The 20,125-nt window shown below is 39.1% G+C and overlaps 1 protein-coding gene across 1 annotated transcript in view; it reads left to right on the top strand.

Moving 5' to 3' along the window:
- The window catches only part of TOP1 (topoisomerase (DNA) I), a 61,541-nt gene that overhangs the window by 28,724 nt on the left and 12,692 nt on the right, over positions 1–20,125 (top strand). The window contains exons 7-11 of the mRNA XM_011975021.1: positions 2,293–2,408; positions 7,043–7,164; positions 8,348–8,470; positions 10,190–10,377; positions 11,341–11,485. Of these exons, the coding sequence (XP_011830411.1) occupies positions 2,293–2,408; positions 7,043–7,164; positions 8,348–8,470; positions 10,190–10,377; positions 11,341–11,485 (694 nt within the window). The remainder of the gene's footprint in view (positions 1–2,292; positions 2,409–7,042; positions 7,165–8,347; positions 8,471–10,189; positions 10,378–11,340; positions 11,486–20,125) is intronic.

Raw genomic sequence — 20,125 nt, 5'->3', positions numbered from 1 at the left:
CCATGTTGGCCAGGCTGGTCTCGAACTCCTGACCTGAAGTGATCCCTCTGCCCGCCTCGGCCTCCCAAAGTATTGGGATTACAGGCGTGAGCCACCGTGCCGAGCCCCTATTTTTTATTTTATCTTTTTTTTCCTCCACCTTAAGACTGAGGCTTTGCCCATTTTTTAAATTGGGTGGGTTGTTGAGATGGAGGAGCTCTTTATATATTTTGTATGTTAACCCTTTATCAGATACATGATTTACAGATATTTTCTCCCATTCTGTGAGTTGTCTTTCACTCTCTTGAAGTGTCCTTTGATGCACAGAAGTTTTTAAGTTCAGTGAAGTTCAATTAATTTATTGAGACAGAGTGTCTCTCTGTTGCCCAGGCTGGAGTGCAGTCACGTGATCTCGGCTCACTACAACCTTCGCCTCCCAGGTTCAAGCGATTCTTGTGTCTCAGTCTCTGGAGTAGCTGGGATTACAGGCGTGTGCCCCCATCCCTGGATAATGTTTGTATTTTTAGTAGAGACGGGGGTCTCGCCATGTTGGCCAGGCTGGTCTCGCACTCCTGTCCTCAAGTGATCCGCCCACCCCAGCCTCCCAAAGTGCGGGGTTTACAGGTGTGAGGTACTGTGTCCAGCCGCAATTCATTTATTCTTTCTGTTACCTGTGTTTTACGTGTCATATCCAATAAATCACTGTCAAATCCAATATTGTGAAGCTTTTTCCCTATGTTGTCTTCCAAGAGTTTTATACTTTTGCTCTTATATTTAGGTCTTTGATCCCTTTTGAATTAATATTTGTGTATAATGTAAAGACCCAGTTTGATTATTTTGCCAGCACTATTGTTGAAAAGACTGTTCTTTCTCCATTGAATGGTCTTAAGCATCCTTGTTGTAAATCATTTGACCATATATGTTGACTGTGGTTTTATAGTAATACCATTGTTACAATATGGTTTGATACATGTAATTTTTATTTGATGTTTCTGAAGTTTGTTTAAAATTGAACTTGTTCCATGGCTGAATGATTGATAAAATAAAATAAAATAAATAAAATATTGGACTTGGAAAGTAAATATGAGGATAGTAAGTTAGTTATCTGTTAGAGTAAAAGAAACTTGAGACATATCAACCAGTTGCAGTATGTGAGCCTGAGTTGGATCCTGGTCTATAAAATAAATTTCGATCAAATAGGGAAGTTTTTAATATGGACTGGATATTAGAATTACACTAGGAAGTTATTAATTTTGTTAGATGTGATAATAGTTTTGTGGTTATGTGGAAGAATATTATTTTTATGGAGATACTTGCTGAAAAATATTTAGTGGTGAAGTATCAAATCTGCAACTAACTTTGAAAATGGTTCAGCTAAAATAGGAAATTTCGCGAATTATTAACTTTTTTTTTTTTTTTTTGAGATGGAGTCTCACTCTCTTGCTCAGGCTGGAGTGCAGTGGCACGATCTTGGCTCACTGCAACCTCTGCCTCCTGGGTTCAAGCAATTCTCGTGCCTCAGCCTCCCGAGCAGCTGGGACTACAGGTGCGCGCCACCATGCCCGGCTAATTTTCGTATTTTTAGTAGAAACGGGGTTTCATCACATTGCCCAGGCTGGTATTGACCTCCTGACCTCGTGGTCCGCCCGCCTCAGCCTCCCAAAGTGCTGGGGTTACCGGCGTATATGGTGTTTATTGTATTACTCATTTTCTCTCTTATGTTCAACCATTTTAAAAATACATTTTCAAAAAGTTGTTTCCACTGAGCTTTAGATTCACTTATCAGTGTTTGCTAGATAGTTCCAGGTAATCCATAAGTACCTTAAACTCAACATGCCCCAGTTAAGCTGTCATTTCCTAGTCTTCTTGCTTTATGTCCTTTCTCATAGGGTTGTTTTCCCCTGTACCTTCCATCTGACATCACCACTCTGAGGAGGCCTTAGCCTACTTATGAACAATGTGAACAATCCCTCTGTCATGTATGCCATTGTGGTAAAACAGCTGTTGACATTTTCATGTCCCTCACTTGTTGCTGAGCTCCTTCATTGTTGATCTCTTCTGTCCAGTATCCTTGAACTGAGCTATTGAAATGTATTTTTCTTTATTCACCACAGTATTTCATCTTTCTTGCGAGTGTTGGCGTTTTCAAAATGAGAGACACTGGTTCTTTTGATCCAGGCTTTGAATGTGAGGCCCAGAAGTCATTCCAGAGCACTAATCAGTTGCGCGGATAATTATTTGGCATTTAATCAGTGATGACCCCCATGTTAGGCAAGGTGATCACTAAATGAGGTTGTGCTTTGTCTTTTAAAGGTGGGAAGAAGAGCGCTATCCTGAAGGCATCAAGTGGAAATTCCTAGAACATAAAGGTCCAGTATTTGCCCCACCATATGAGCCTCTTCCAGAGAGTGTCAAGTTTTACTATGATGGTGAGTTGTTTCAAGGTTCTTGATTCTTGGCCAAGAAGAGAAATCTGCTTCTATTTAGGAATAGAAAACAAGGAAGGATCCTATATAATAGATAATCCTTTTTATTTCATTTTGTTTTATTGCCATGCGATTTTGAGGAAGGGGCATCAGGTGTTAACTCTTAAAGGCCCATTTGCTGCTGAAAAAGTGCCATGAAAAAGGGGCTGTTCATGTCTTCCCTACATAGTCCAAAAAAGGTTTGTCAACATGGCTCACAGTGTGTGGTCCACAAGCTGAAGGTTTTGATCTGAACTTCATTTCTAGGGAGTGACTCTTTGCAAGAGTTATTAGAAAATCCTCACTTGAATGGTAGTATTTTATGTTAGCAATATAATAATGCAATCGGACAAGCTGCTCATCACTAGAAACAGTACTAGTATATGGTTGAGGATTAATAGTCTGCTATCAATCTCTAGATAAGGCTGGTAGGCATCTGTCACTTATTCTGTGTAGCATAACACTATGCCTTTGATATATGTACAGTCAAGTCTGATGAGCTGCTTTAAAGAAATGCCCTGCCTGGGTCGGTTAGAACCCTCAGAATTGGCTTTTATCTGTCGTTGGTATTTCTATCCTTGGGTTGAAGGATTTGAGGGTAGCCTTTGACATGCCTCCTGTTGGCAGTGTAGCAGTATGTAGATGGTAATAACTGATTTTCTTCATTCCATGAGTTTTATCTGGGAATGGTTAGAGCATTGTTCCTCATACCCTTATGTGCTTACAACTCAACAGAGTGGATCTGAGCCCATTTAATAGTTGTGGGGTGGGCTTCTTTTCCCTTCCCCACCGACCCTCTTCTTCTTTCCCCTTTCCCAACCATCCTTCCCTCTTCTTCTGTCCCCTTTCCCCACAGTCCCCCTTCTCCTTTCCCCACCATTCCTCTTCCACCTCCACTTGTCTTGCCACCATCTTTTGGCCACTGTTATTTCACCTCCCCATTTCTCCACCATTTTTCCCACCCTCAACCCCCCACTGTTTTCTTCTCACCCATCCCACTGCCCCCACCAAAAAGAAAAAGTTGTGGGGTGGGATTGAGTACTTCTGAACCAAGTGGTCTGCTGACCAAACTTTGAGAATCACTGGGCAGGATAACTGCTGAAAAGCGTCAGTGGTGAACACTCAAGTGTTCTGGCGCATCTCTCTTTCCACCAGTAGTGGCCGTAGGTCCACCAGTGCTTGTAGGCCTAGGTAGTAGTTTACACTAAAGGGCTGGGTCTGCAGCTGAGGAAAATGCCAGACTTGGCAAGCTGAAATTTGTTTTTTTAAATGACATATTTATTACCCAGGTGTGGTGGTACACGCGTGTAGTCCCAGCTACTCGGGAGGCTAAGGTGGGAGGATCGCTTAAGCCCAGGAGGCGAAGGTTACAGTGAGCCCAGATCGCGCCACTCCCCTCCAGCCTGTGTGACAGAGTGAGACCCTGCCTCAAAAAATAAAATAATAAATAAATAAAACAACATACTTATTGAATGTATTTGTGTTCAGACATCAATACCCAGCAGTGGATAGTACTACTGACTTAGACCCTGATCTTGGGGAGTTTGCAGCCTAACAGGACTCCATAGTCTCTGGCAAATGCTTATATTACGTAAAGGTTTTGAACTGTTGACCAGAGAGCCTAAGATAGTTCTTTCAGCCCTCACAGTGGTCATTCCTGGAGACTCTTAAGTATAATTCAAAGCCAAAACTCCTAATTAAGAGAAAGGGCCTAGGACCTTGAAGAGCACCATCTCAAAGTGTAGTCCATAGCCCTGGTCTGGACTCACCAGGAGCTTTAGGATGCTCAGCCGGTAAAGCCTCACTTTGAGGTTCAGAGTGATGGGAGGGAAAGCTAAATTCCCTAGTCTTGGGGTTTCTCTTCCTTTTCAAGATGGGAAGCAGAGGCCTGGTCTAGTTCACAGGTTGCCATAGTCCTTTCCTCCCATTCTTGCCCAGTCTCCAGCATTTTCTCAGTTGGTCCTCCGCTGGGATTTCTTCTCTTTGTGTGAACTCTTACTCTGTAGTAAGTCAAGAAGTCATATTTGACTTTACTTCAAACTGATACAGTAAGTGCTGCCTACTCTCTGGGGAGGAGAATTCTTAGACTCCTTTAGAACCTGCCAGGGAGGTGGGGCATGGGCTAGCTGAAGCAGTGAATTACTGCCTCCTCTAAGGACCTTCAGTTTACAGCTTTGACTCAGCAGTTTCCTTTTCCTGGAGCTCGGCCTTTTCCACAAAGTGTTAACATTGCCAGGAACCTTCCAGTCATCCTCCCACTACTCTACTGCAGGGAGCCATCATTTCATCTTTTGACAGCTCGTCTAAAATAGGAGGAGTCACAGTTGCTTCTTCCTCTATTGGGACAGAATTCAGTAAAACAGCCCAAAGTCTCATTTTAAAAATTTTTTAAATTTATTTTTATATTTATTTATTTGATACAGAGTCACACTGTCACCCAGGCTGGAGTGCAGTGGCACAATCTTGGCTCACTGCAACCTCCACCTCCGCGGTTCAAACGATTCTCATGCCTCAGCCTCCCAAGTAGCTGAAATTACAGGCACACGCCACTACACCTAATTTTTATATTTTTAATAGAGACGAGGTTTTACCGTGTTGGTCAAGCTGGTCTCGAACTCCTGACCTGAAGTGATCCTCTCACCGCCTCCTAAAGTGCTGGGATTACAGGTGTGAACCACCATGCTCAGCCACATTTTTGTTTTAATGGTGTTAACATTTATTTTATACCAAACAGACCTGAAAACAGTTTACATTTTTTTCTTGCTATTTTATTTCATTTATTTTATTTCTAATGACTTAATGTTTTCTGTTATATTGGAAACATGTTACAGTTTTCTAAAGAAGTTCAAGGAATCTTTTAATACACAGCCAATCTTCCCCAAAGTGTCCTCCTTCCAAAGCAGAAACTTGGGGGTTGATGGGGGCAACTGCGCCACCTGTTGGCCTTTTAAGTTAATGGTGTCCAAAGTGGGCTCTCTTTATTATAACTGTTTCAATTTTGTGCTATAGTTCTCTACACCCCTGCAGTCAGATTGCAAATCATTATGAGATAAGATGTTTTCTGAGTTTCAAAATTAATGGATTTCTGATTAAATTTTAGTTTTCTATAAAGAATGTGGGCACCCTTGGTGAATTATTAATACCTGTGTAATAGTAAGGTGGTGGATTTATAGTTAACCTCATTTTAAGTATAGCCAGATGCTCTTAGTATAGCATTGATTGGTTCCAGGTGATGTTGTAAAGTTGGATTTTTAAGAAAAAATGGAAATTGGTGCTAAGAGTACTGACAAAAGCATTCTGTTTGAAAAGTGGATTAAATTCCCAAGTACTTTTCTTTCATTGCTTTATTAACTGAGTCAGGTACATAAAACCCCTAGGCCCTATTCAGATTTTCTTTACCATTTTAGCAGCTTTCATTGTGAAACATCTGAGTCCCTTTAGACAGCTTTTTGTTTGTTTGTTTGAGACAGAGTCTCGGTTTGTCGCCCAGGCTGAAGTGCAGTGGTACCATCTTGGCTCACTGCAGCCCCTGCCTTCTGGGTTCAAGTGATTCTCAAGCCTCAGCCTCCTGAGTAGCTGGAGTTACAGGCTCCCACCACCACGTCCGGCTAATTTTTTATATTTTTAGTAGAGATGGGGTTTTGCCGTGTTGGCCAGGCTGATCTGGAATTCCTGACCTCAAGTGATCTGCCTGCCTCAGCCTCCCAAAGTGCTGGGATTATAGGCATGAGCCACCGCGCCCAGCCCCTTCAGACAGCTTTTACATAAACAATTGGATACACCAGGAACTCCAGTCATCCCTTGTGCTGTGGATGCATCCTGGTTCCCTGAAAGAGGCAGCATCATGGTACCCATGTTTCTTAGCAGTGTATTGCAAACTCTAGTGTGCATCCAAGTCTCGTTAAAATGCAATTTCTGTATAGGATTCAGGAGGTCTAGGAGGGGGACTGGGATTCTGCATTTCTAACAAACTCCAGTGTGATGCCAGTGCTGCTGGTCTGTGAGCCACTGTTGAATAGCAAGCTTCTAGAAGAAGGTCTTATTTAGGCTTTTCATATGGGAAATCTGGGCTTGCCTAGTATGGATATATATTTTTTATTCATATTCCACCCACCTAACTTTGAAGAAGAAAGATGCCTATTTCTTTTCCCCACAATTCCTTTCTTCCACTCCCTGCCCTATCCCTTCCTCCCCTTCTTGAACAGAGGCTGCTTAGCTTAGCAGTGGCAGGAGTCCCTCTGAGGATTTGATTTTTAAAAACCATTGAAGAGGTGTAAAGGACCCTGCTTGCTGAAAGGAAAAGGAAGAGTGACTGGGCCTCCCCCAGGTCATCCCTGTCCTGAGCAGGCACCTGGGAACAATTAACTGGCATAGTCTCCAGAGAATGACCCAGGTAAATATATGCTAAAGGAAGGAGAATTTGTACAAGTAGATATAAATCAGTATGTTGTCTTTGTTGTTGTTGTTACTATGTGTCACCAGACCTTTATATACCATGAGAAGGCAAACCATTATTAAAGAGAATTCGCTAGCCCTGGGTATTTATACTTAGAACATGAATACTATACCTCACTTTTTGGAACCACTTTTTTCTCTAGGTAAAGTCATGAAGCTGAGCCCCAAAGCAGAAGAAGTAGCTACGTTCTTTGCAAAAATGCTCGACCATGAATATACTACTAAGGAAATATTTAGGAAAAATTTCTTTAAAGACTGGAGAAAGGTACTGTAGCCCGTGTGTTAATATCTTAGTAGCTTGCAAAACAATCAAGTATGAAGTAATAAATAATTATTTTGCAAAACATTTCCTGATGTAAAATTTTGAGTTTTATGGATTTTGCTGTATTTAAAGTTGTGCACTTTTTGTCTTCATTTACTATATTATGTAGGGTTTCGGTCCAATAAGAATACTTGAATATCGGCCGGGCGCAGTGGCTCACGCCTGTAATCCCAGCACTTAGGGAAGCCAAGGCAGGTGGATCACAGGGTCAGGAGATTGATACCATCCTGGCTAACATGGTGAAACCCTGTCTCTACTATAAAATAGAAAAATTAGCCGGGTGTGATGGCGGGTGCTTGTAGTCCCAGCTACTCGGGAGGCTGAGTCAGGAGAATGGCGTGAACCCGGGAGGCGGAGCTTGCAGTGAGCCGAAATTGTGCCACTGCACTCCAACCTGGGTGACAGAGCCAGACTCCGTCTCAAAAAAAAAAGAATACTCGTATATCTTTGCTATCGGCTGTCATGTGATGGCAGGTAGGGGGTTATGAGATTAGGCCAAACAGAAAACCTCAACTCTAGTTGCGCATAGGAAAGTTTGTCTCTGCAGGACTGCCCCGTGTCTGCTGTTGCAAAGAGAAATGTTAATCTGATGTCCCACTCCCTGTTCACCCCCTGTTAATTCTTGCTCATTTGTTCTAGGTACTTTCTACTCTTGAAACAACATATACTATATTTGCCTAGGTGATTTTTTAAAATCTCATTATTCTCAATTTGGATAATGTGGACAGAGGCAGCAGTAAAGTTTACTTCCTGAACTAGCTCTGAAAAGCAAATTTAATAAATGAATAGAATAGGGGTAATGTTTCTAAGAGAGAATCAGTATGGAATTCCAAACTTGTATTCATACGCCTGGGGACAGTGTGCCACGGAGTCTAAGAAACCACATAAGAGTTCATTTTTTTCCATAAGTCATTTTAAAACATTTTAATATTATTAAATACATATTTTATAATAAAGAAATACAACTGTGTTTTTTTGTTTTTTCAAAATTCATTAATTGAGATTGGCTACTTTGAGAAACCTTTGACTGAAAAAATGGTGCTTGGGTATATTCGCAAAGAAACCCAAGGACTTACTAGTGTAGTTTAGTTGTTTTTCTTTCATCTCCCTGTTTTCTTTTCACTAGGAAATGACTAATGAAGAGAAGAATATTATCACCAACCTAAGCAAATGTGATTTTACCCAGATGAGCCAGTATTTCAAAGCCCAGTCGGAAGCTCGGAAACAGATGAGCAAGGAAGAGAAACTGGTACTACAGAATTTATTAAACTTCTGGAGAATTTTGGAATCGTGATTGGTTCATTTAATTTTCTTCTTGGTTCTTACGACACAACACTAACATCAGTAATTTCACATCATTCTGTGCTAAAGACTTAGAATTCTCAAAGTCTAAATTTTCTTAAAGGTTTTAGTTAGACTGAAAATTGTGAATAAGTACTTTGCTCAGTAGCTCTCTATAGGAACCCTGGTGCTTCAGTGACCTAAAAACCAGTCAGTAACTCCAGCCAATAATATAGTAATTAAGAATGGACAGAACTGTCCCACAGTGGCTACTGGATATTAAGGATTTAAGACAGATGAAATCATATTGGCCATATACCTTCCTGTTCTTTTCTGTTTTACTCTGGAATCTTGCGCAGTGCTCATCCATCTCCATCTTCCAGCCTTGGCCATCCTCATTACTGAAGAATCTTTCTGGTATCCAGCTGGGATGTCATTTTTCTTCTACAGGCTGCCTGTTTTTGTAAAAAAAGGAAAAAAAAAAGAAAACAAAAGTTTATTGGAACCAGCTGCCCCTACTTTTCTACATATTATCTATGGCTGTGTTTATGCAACAATGACAGAGATGAGTAGTTGCAAAAGAGAGTAGTTGCAAAAGAGACTGTGTGGCACTCAAGCCTAAAATATTTTCTATCTAGAAAAAGTTGTCAGCCCCTAACTAAAGGAATCCAGGCTAGAATTTCATTTTTTCCAATCGGAAGTCTAGAAGTTAAGGATTTTAAGGAATTTTTTGCACTTCAAATTCCTGTAGTTTCAGTATTTTGAAGGACTTGCATGTTTATATAATTCAGGCCATTGTATTTATATAATTCATTGTTTCATGGTACTTATTTGGCCACTAGTTTAAAAATTAATGTGTTACTATAAGAATGTTAATTGCATCAGACTTTCCGTCTCAGGTAAATCTTATCCTCAATATTCCAAGTTAGTGAAATTTAGTATATTATTTACATCGGGGCATTTTGAAACTTAAAAGATCACTTTGGAGCTTTGTTCTTAGAATACTGATCCAAAGATAGATTTTATAAACATCCCCTTGTCAGAGTCCCTGCAAGGACACCTGCTGCCAGCAAGGTCTGTTCCCACCCACAAGGCAGCAGGGCTTAGTTAAATTGAATCAATAAGTATATAAAAAGAGTCAATAGAGGGTAAGGAGGCTCAAAATCTTGCCCACCATACCCCACCTTTTTGGAGCAAGGATCATAGTATAGAGCATTTAACCTGTATACCTACAAAAAAATTAGTGACAGATCTGTCTGGACTTTAAAACCCATGTTTTTAAGCTGTTTAACTGCTGTTTTAATTAAATGGCTCGAGCTATTCTTTTATGAGGCTCTATCAGAGACCCCTCTCCATTTCCTGTTTTGATAGTACTCAATAAAACAGTACGAATTTTTAAAGTACATTTAAAAACACCCAAACAACATTTATAAACATATATCCTTTAAGACACAGGAATCAGTTTTGAATTTAGTTGAAATCAATCCTTATAGGCAGATCTTTTTGGGGAATTTTATGATATTTAAGTTTGAGAAAACCACTAGAGGTTTTCCTTTATTTGAATTCATTTTTTAGTCATTTTCAGACTTTTCTCTATCTTGACCTAGTCTCCCACAAGAGATAAAAATGTATTAGTAGAGAACAGCAATCGGAATCTATTTTGAGTACTTTCTTGGCTGTCTTCCAGAAAATCAAAGAGGAGAATGAAAAATTACTGAAAGAATATGGCTTCTGTATTATGGATAACCACAAAGAGAGGATTGCTAACTTCAAGATAGAGCCTCCCGGGCTTTTCCGTGGCCGGGGCAACCACCCTAAGATGGGCATGCTGAAGAGACGAATCATGCCTGAGGATATAATCATCAACTGTAGCAAGTGAGCTCGCACTTCATCCTGTGGGCCAAAAAGGGGGTGGAGGGTGTCCTTTATTGTACTTGGGAATATTTCCCAGGTTACACAGGACTGTTTGGGAAGGGAGATACTTAAGAGCAGGACAGTATTTCATGCATAGGTCTCCAGATGTTTTTGAGGTACAATAGTCTCCCCTCATCCACAGGGGATATGTTCCAAGACCCCCAGTGGATACCTGAAACTTCGACCCAACTGCTATCACTTGGAACACATTTCTGTTGATGTCTTCCACCCCCAAATTTAAAGCCTTTTCCATCTTTATTAAGTACTTACCACATACAGTGGCTATAACTTTTGCAGTCTGAGGTGCAACAGCAAAACTAGCATGACTTTCTTTTTCCTTCTTCACAGTTTCACAGATGGAAGATTCGTTTTTACCTTAGATCTCAGCAACTTCAGCATACAGTTTTTTTTATTAAGTCGATAATTTTCACCTTTTCATTTAAAGCACTCTACGCCTTCTCTTTGGCATATCCAAATTGCCAACATCAATACTTTCGCACTTTGGGGCCTTTATTAAGTAAAAGAAGGGTTATTTGAACACAAGCAATGTAAAACCATTATAGTCAACCTGATAACTAAGGCAGCGCCTTAGTTACCCGGGGCAAGTGATGTATACAGCATGGATATGTTGTATATATGGTTCACGTGTCCCAGGTGGGACTACAAGAGATTTCATCATGCTCCTCAGAATAATGTGCAATTTAAAACTTACGAAATGTTTATTTCTGAAATTTTGTATTAAATATTTTTGGATGACAGTTGACTGAGGGTAAGTAAAACCATGAATAAGATGGGACTACTATATTGACTGTTAAGAAGGAAACTTGGAAAAATATGCTCAGCATATATGTCCACTTGGGGTCATGAAAGGTGAAATTATTCCTCACATCTCATTTCACTATCCTCTTGCTCTGTTATTTCCAGAGATGCCAAGGTTCCTTCTCCTCCTCCAGGACATAAGTGGAAAGAGGTTCGACATGATAACAAGGTTACTTGGCTGGTTTCCTGGACAGAGAACATCCAAGGATCCATTAAATACATCATGCTTAACCCTAGTTCACGAATCAAGGTAAGTTATGGGATAGTTGAGAGCTGCACTGGTTCATGGTGCTGATAATCTTTTTCTGTTGAAATGTAATGTTCTCATCCTCCAGAATCACTTTGACAAATTAAAAACCCTTCCCGTTGAAAGAAGGCAAGTAGTTAGCATTATGGTGATCTTCCTACAATGCCTCCATTTTTTTTGGTCACGTAATCTTATTTATTTATTAATTCACAAATATTTACTGAAATCCCAAATGTGCCACACAGAGTATACATTTGGTGCTAGGAATTATGTTGGCAAACGACAGACGTAGGTCCTGCCTTCACGTTGCTTAACGTCCAGTGGTCAGAATGTGTTGAAGTACGGTGGTTGTATATTGGCCTCTGCAGATCTCTTCTACTTCCTCACCTCTCTTGGCTGTGAGAAGGGAATGTAATTTCTGTATAGCCTGAAACAAGTTGTAAAATCTAGTGTTTTACATACTTCTGGCTTCCTGCAGTCTCATCTGGGTAGGTTCACCAGGGCCAAATGAAATTACGTGTGTGAAAGCACATCATAAACTATGTTACATACCTGTGCATTGTTATTTATTGATAGTGTTATTGCAAGGAGATAACTGCCTTGGGGGGAATAAGTTCTCGTTTGCCAGATAGCTACGTATATCCAGCTTTAGAGAGTTCCATGAACTACTTCCCTCCAACATACTATGAAATATAAACCTAATAGAGACAAAAGCACAGTCAAGGAATTAGTTCTATGTAGACTGTTACTGTTTTATGTGCAGGAGACCTGGGACCTTTCTGAAGAGGTAACATTTAAAGGATAATATAAAAAAGTTTTTTTTTAAAAGTAGTACCTGAAGATCTGGCTGGCCTCACTATATGGCTTCCTCTCCTGCCTCTTCTCTCAGAACTATCAAGCTCTTGCTTACCTCTGGGATTTCAAAAGGCTACTTTATTTTCTCTATTAGAAACACCCATTCTCCTATTATTTCCAGGAATACAATCCTATTCATCCTGTAAATATCATCTTAAATGTTACCTCTTCAGAAAGGCCATCCCTGAATCCTAGAGGCTGGATCAGGTACCCTGGTATACTCTCAGATGGCACCCTGTACTTTTCCTTTGCAGCATTTACAGCAGTTTAAATCTACTGGTGTGATTTACATATAATGCCTGTAAGTCTTGCTGAAGTGAAGCTATGTTGAGGACAACTCCACTGTTCAAAGTCCTTTAAGGGCTCAGTCTCTTTAACATGGCATTTAAAGCTGGCTGCATTTAGCAGTGGATGTCACAGGAGAGCACGAAGAGACTGAAGATCTAAGTTACACTCTAAGAAGATCTAAGAGTTCCTAGGTATTGGATCTTGGGCAAGTTTTGGGACCTTTAAGTTTAAAAGGAAGCTACCAACCTGGGATTTAAAGAGGGAAATGACACCAGATTTGTATTTTGGAAACTCATTACATAATTGATCATTCTGACTGCTGCTCTGTGGAGACTGGATTGGACACAAACAAGAGGTAGAGAAATCAATGGGAGGCCGTTGCAGTACTCCAGGCAAGAAACGGTGATGACTTAAGACAAATGATGGCAATGGGGTTGGAGAGAGGTGACAGATACATAATGTATGCTGAGTACTTGTACAGGTAAGGATTAGAGTTAATTGTAGGAGCCTCTCTGAGGGCTGAGATCCTTGTTAGATAGGCCAGTGGAACACCTCAAGAGCAGAGAGCCAGCCAGTTTTATTCCAGACAATATCCAGCTAACTGCTATACACAATAGACATTTTTGCAAGTTTCTGGATGATGATTATGGTAGTGAACCTAAAAGTCACCCAGAGTTAGACTCTGAACCTTATACTCAGGACAGAGTGCCTGACTTGAACTGCAATGGGATCCCAATAGGAGTCATTAAAGGCCTGGAAAAGTGGTGCCATTAGGGGAAAAAGAAATGATTTCTTGAGCTTGCTCTCAGTTCTCTTTTAGGCTGTCTCGTACTCAGCAGTATAGTGAGATCTTCAAAGGTTGGGGTTTGATAGTGCCTTGAATCATTTTTAACTTTATATTGCCAGCGGAAGAAGCATTCTCTTTTTAGATTTTTTAAAAAATAGAAAGATACAAACATTATGGGTTTTATTTTTGGTGAAATATTGCAAACATACAGGAATAGATAATTATGTAATGAACACTTGTATGTCCACCATCTGGCTTTGTCACATCTTAAAATTATGTTCTATGTGCTCAATTATTTCATTTCATAAAAAATACTCTGATAAACATAGCTGAAGCCACCTGTATACCATTCACCTCCTTCCTTGTAGATTACGATGAACTCGGTGTTTTTATTCTCATATATATTTTTTGTATTTTTACAGTATATTTATGTGTGCATAAACAATATGCAATTTTACAATATGTAACATACTAGTAACATACTAACTTAAAACTTAAACTTGTTTTTAGTTTACAATATGTTGTAAACTTGTAAGCTAAAGACATATATATTGTACAACATATTGTAAACTAAAAACAAGTTTTAGTTTTAAATTAGGTATTTTACTGGGATCATTCTGCAACTTGTTTATTTCTCTCCAGCTTTGATTTTGAGGTTTTATTATCTTAACCTACACTTTTAATTAATCCGTTTTACTTGTTACATGGTATTCTATTATATCATAAAAACTTATCTATTCTGTTGGTTTTTGTTGTTGGTCTTTTGAGACAGTGTCTCGCTCTGTCGCCCACGCTGTAGTGCAGTGGCGTGATCTTGGCTCACTGTAACCTCTGCCTCCTGGATTCAAGTGGTTTTGGTGCCTCAGCTTCCTGAGTAGCTGGGATTATAGACGTGTGCCACCACGCCCAGCTAATTTTTGTATTTTTAGTAGAGACGGGATTTCTCTGGTTTTGAACTGACCTCAAGTGATCTGCTCACCTCAGCCTCACAAAGTGCTGGGATTATAGGTGTGAGCCACCATACCCTGCCTCTATTCTCTTCTTAAGAGGTATTTAGAGTTGTTATACAGTCTCTTGCCCTTTAAACAGTGCTGGAAGAAACATGTTTCTTGTGTATATGGATGAAAATTTGTTTTACACATTAGATATTTCCAAATTGTTCTCTTACGTACTTCAATTTACATCATTACTCTCCTCCTCTCCTCCCGCCTCCACCCACAACAGTATTCCTCTTTTTCCATATCCTTGCTAATGTTTCTAAAGTTTTGCTTTTTACATTTGGGTCTTAGATCGACTAGAATGTATTTTTGCATATGGGAACAAGTTGAAATCTAATATATTTTCCAAATGAGTAAACTGTTGTCACAGAACTATTTAGTTGTATTACCTCCTCTCTTGTATATAAGATATATCTACATATGTGTCAGACTGTTTCTGGGCTCTCTGTCCTCTTTAATTAGTGTGTCTGTTTCTGCATCAGTAGCATACTGTCCTAACTTCTGTAGCTTTATAAAGTCTATTGAGTAGGACAAGTTTGTTTCCTTCTTCAAAATTGCTTTGGCTATTCTTGGCCCTCTGCTGTTTCATATTAACTTTAAGATAAACTTTTTCAAATTCTAATGAAAACTGTTGATAAACTTGTTAATTAACAAATTCTAATGAAAACTGTTGAGATTGTTATAGGAATTGCAATATATTTATAGATTAATGGGGAAAGATACTGACAATATAATTGAGTTTCCAATTCAGGAACATGTTGTACCTCTCTATTCATGTCTTTTGAATGTATCCACCAATATGGTTTTTTAATTTTCTTCATAAAGGTTTTACATTTAAAAAATTTTTATTTTTAAGTGACCTTATAGTTTTTATTGCCAACGTGAATGAGATTTTTTTCCATTACATTTCTGTTGGTTATTCCTGAAGTGGTTATGCTTATAATTTTGAGGTGTTGATCTTGTATCTGGCAGCAGATACAAGAGGTGCTCAGAGTTGTTCAGGGTTGCTGAACTCTTAGTTCTAAAAGTGTCTGTCATTTGGGGTTTCTATGTAGATAATTATCTATAAAAACAGTTCATTTTCAGTTCATATATTTCATATTTAAGTTTTAATTTTTATTTCTAAACACAATTATCCATAAAATCCTAACCCTTTCCCTAGTCAATAGCAGTCACAGCCAAATGTTTTATTAATTTCTATACTCAGTGCTTCCTTTATCTCTTACCTTCTGGGGTTTCTTGTCTTGTTGAAATACACCCTTTAATGCTTCTTTAGTGAAGACCCAACAGTGGCACTCACTCACCTTTGTTTACCTGAAAATTTCTTTATTTTCATCTTAACTCATAGTCTGTCTTTTCTCCAATCAAGAAAGTGTCTTATCATTGATAGATTCTGGTTTCACTATGCTGTATCCAGGGATATATATGTATTTATAGATAGTCAGACTTTCAATCTGAGGACTAATGTACTTTATCCTACAGTATTACCAGTCATTATTTCTTCCATAGCGTCTAGACCATTCCTTCTGTAGTTCTTTTTTAGAGTCCTATTAGATGAGTGTTGGCACTTTTCAATCTGGACATCTTTTTAAAACTATATTTTCATACCCTTTGTCTCTTTAGGTCTGATTTTTTAACTTTTAAGTTCAGGGGAATACTTCATTTTGGGTGAGTTGTAGCACTCACTTCCAGTTCACTAATTCTGTTTCTAATTATATTTAATCTAAAATTTATTCCATCTATAATTTATTTCAATTACTACTTTTTGTTTTCAAAATTTCTAATTTTATATCTGATTTTGTTTCATTTTTGTTTTATAATTTCATGTTTTTAGATTTTGTATCTTTTTATGCATACTAAACATACTTACTTGAAAGTCTTTGTAAGATGGTTCTATAAAATGTTACCTACCATGAATTCATGTGCTAATTACTGTTGGCAGTTTTTCTGAGCCATTTTCCTTGTGTCTTTTGAAATTTCTGTTTGTAAGCCCTTTTAACTGGGAGGTGTTTTTTGCTTATGTATTATTCTCTTTTCTTCCCCTTCTTCTCCTTCTGTGTTCATTACTTTCTGTCTTGCAGGGAGTCTCCTAGGCCAGCTCAGCCCAAGCTAATAAGGCCCCTGACTTCAGGTCATCACTTCTTGCTCCATGCCTCCCAAAGTGGTGGGTAGGTGTGAGCCACCACATCCAGCCTAGAGCACTTACATTGCTACATATTTGGAGCAAACGTAATTAAAGTATGACTTATTGTGACCCAGCAGTCAATAACAGATAACGTTTTTATAGTAGAGTGCTGAAGGGTGGTAACTTGTGGTTTTACTTCATGGAGGGCTTTAGGTCGGCTGTATGGGAGACTGCCATCACGACGCTTTTGTTCTACACATCTCTGCTCAGCCTCCAGAGATGTCTCCTATTCTAAGAGCCGTCTGTACTTACTCTTGTGTCTATATTTTACTTACTTACTTCCCTCACATAATAGTGTATCGTTCTATCCTGTCTGTGCTCTATCAAGAAATGTAGCACAAGCATGATGTGAACTATGAGTTTTCAACAATTTAAAAAATTAGAGCATTGAAGGGTAAAAAGCACAAAGTTGTAGAACAGCTGAAGTGTGATCTTTTTATGTATCCTGTCTTTGCCCCTTTTCTGGAAACTTGGATTGGCCTACTTGCAGTCATTACCACAGTCATTGCCACTACTTCTAGCCTCAAAGGTCATTGAAAGGATTGGGATTTTTGAGAACTACAATAACACTTGCTCTAGGTACTGAAAAGTTGTCCTGAGCTCATTCATTTTATGTTCATCCCAGTTTGTTTTTGCTTTTCCTCCCAGGATTTCCATTACACAGACATCTTGCAAGTGTATTTCCATTCTCTTTCTCTCCCACTCTGTGCCTGGTGCCCATAGGATCTGAAATAGCATTGGAATGACAGCTAGCCTTCTGGAACCTGCAGTTTCAACCAAGGAAACTCTGATTCCAGATAACCCAGGAGTTTCTTGTTCTGCATAATCTAGGAGTTTACAAAAAGGATGTTTATGGGTACTCACTGCTAAGTACAATCCACTGCTAAGTTTGGAAGCATTACCTGCTCTCACAACCCAGGGAAAGTAGCCCTTAGTAAAATTCAGGTTTTTCAAACCAGCCTTAACCTTACATACAGAATTTATCATCACAATTTTTCTTTCAAATGAAATACAGCAAACTTTAGGATCAATGTTGACATCATGTTGCGTTCAATCCTGTTAAAATACTCTCAGTGCCAAATACACACTTCTGCCTTTTTTCTCTTTAGAGTCTAGAATTCTGTGGGGTTCCAAAGATGTATGTGCCTACAACCTTTTTTATGTAACCACCTAGGGATTAAAGGGCTTAATGTGAAGGAAAATATATTTACACTATTCATCTTGGAAAGCTCTCATTTTGGTGAGTTCTATTAGAGAAAATAAGACACAAGCTCATTAAAAATAAATACATATATATTCTGAGCCTGGCATCTTGGTATAAAATTCAAAACGTTTTAAATCTGTGTATTAATCAGACTAACATAGACCTAAGTGTGAAGACTAAAATATTAAAGCTTGTAGGTGATATCATGGTAGAATATGACCTTAGAGTAGATTCCTTAGGACAGAGAAACACCAACAAGAGAAACAGTTGACTAAATGGACTTCATTAAAATTAAAAATTTATGTTCAACAAAAGACACTGCTAAAATAAATACAGAATTTACAGACTAAAAGAAAATATTTGCAACATGTTTATCTGGCAAAGGGCTTATATCCATACTATACCTAGAATTCCTATAGCTCCATAATAAAAAGACAGACATCCCCATAATAAAAAAAGCAAAAGACTTAAACATATACTATACAAAAGAAGATACAGCAATGGTCAATAAATAAAGCAAATGAAAGAGTACTCGACATCACTAATTATCAGTGGAGTGAAGATTTAGCCACAGGGAGATACGAATTCCAGTTCTAGGTATTTTTACCTCAAGTGAAATAAAAACATATTTGTCCATGAAAAGACTTGTACAAGAATGTTCATAGCAGTGCTATATTCATAAGAGTGGAAACATCCCAGAATAGATAACACATTATGGTACAGTCATAGAATATACTATATTTATCAGCAGTTAAAGAAGGGAACTACTTATATATTCAACAACATGGATGAATCTTAAAAACACGTTAAAGGCCAGGTGTGGTTGGTGCATGCCTGTAATCCAAGCACTTTGGGAGGCCGAGGCAGGTGGATCACTTCAGGTCAGGATTTCGAGACCAGCCTGGCCAACATGGCGAAACTATGTCTCTACAAAAAAATACAAAAATTAGCCAAGGGTGGCGCACACCTGTAATCTCAGCTACTCAGGAGGCCGAGACATGGGAATTGCTTGAACCCGAGGGGCGGAGGTTGCACTGAGCCAAGATTGCACCACTGTACTCCAGCCTGGTGACAGAGCGGGATGCTGTCTCAGAGAAAAAAGAAAAAGAAAGCGTTAAAAAGGCAGACAGAGGAGTCTATACTGTGATTCTATTTATATAATCTAGACTAAGCAAAACTAATCTATGATGATAGTAATCAGATTGAAGGATCAGTGGTTGCTTGATGGAGATTGCCCGAGAAGGGAAATAAAGAGCCATGTAAGAATACTGGTAAATGTCATCTTCCCCAATACAAACGTCTGAGAAAGTTACTAGAAAACAGGGTCCAGTTTGCCTTCTCACCCCCAACTTTGTAATCTTGAATCCAGATCCTGATTCCACCCAACCACTCTGCTGAATGGATAGCAGCTATATTAGAGAGACAATATAGTGGGCCTGCTAGTTTAAAGAAGTCACCCAAAGAATGTCACCTACAATCAGTTAAATTAGATTTTTACCCATTACTGAAGTGTGATTGAATTAGGGAAAGAGGAGAGGTGGTCAAAGGCAGCCTTCTCCAATGGATTCCTTGTCTTCTTGAGATGGTTTTGTGATACCTTGCCTGGAAGACCTAGGTGGTTAGTTTATTTTCTAAAAGTAGTCTAAGAAAGTTTGTTTAGGGCATTGAACACTGCAGGGACAAGCATACTTCTTGGAGGCCAGCCATCTCCTGCTAGATCTAAGCGGGGTGGCTTCTGCCCCCACCTCCATCTCAGCTTGAGAGAATCCTGGATCCTTTGTGCAGGAGCCCAGCCAGCCTGTGAAGAAAAGTTGGTCTGGTAGTATCCTGTGAATGACTTATGGCTTGGGTTTTTCTAAATCTCATTTGCCTGACTCCTACCTTACATTCCAGTGGTGTGACTAAGGAACTGAGCAAACGTAACCCTAGGGGACTTTGAAACAGGCTTTGGTAGTCTGTGTGCATTAGAGTGAGGGGAAAGAGGCCACTTCTGAGCTGGGTACTCTACTGTTGAAGGTGAGCCTTTTGTGTCCAATTTTTCTGTGCATGTGTAAGAACAGTTGTCATGGAGATTTTCTGCTGACTTGTGCATGAGGACAGCTTGTATCTCACCTTTTCTTATTCACCCTGTTAAATGTCAAAATGTACTAAGACTTAGGTATTTTTTCTGCATCACCAACTACTAAATCACCCACCCATAATAGCAGGTAGTTACTGAAACTCCTGTTTTATAGCCAAACAAGTACATACCAGTGGCATACATGACTGTGAGAGTGCTGACTCCTTAGCTTTACTGTTGTAAGCTTTTAATTTCTGAGTACTTTCA

This window comes from Mandrillus leucophaeus, unplaced genomic scaffold, assembly GCF_000951045.1.
Source record: "Mandrillus leucophaeus isolate KB7577 unplaced genomic scaffold, Mleu.le_1.0 Scaffold150, whole genome shotgun sequence".
Classification (NCBI taxonomy): domain Eukaryota; kingdom Metazoa; phylum Chordata; class Mammalia; order Primates; family Cercopithecidae; genus Mandrillus; species Mandrillus leucophaeus.
Note: the sequence above shows the minus strand (reverse complement) of the source record. Positions and strands in the feature narration are given on the sequence as shown.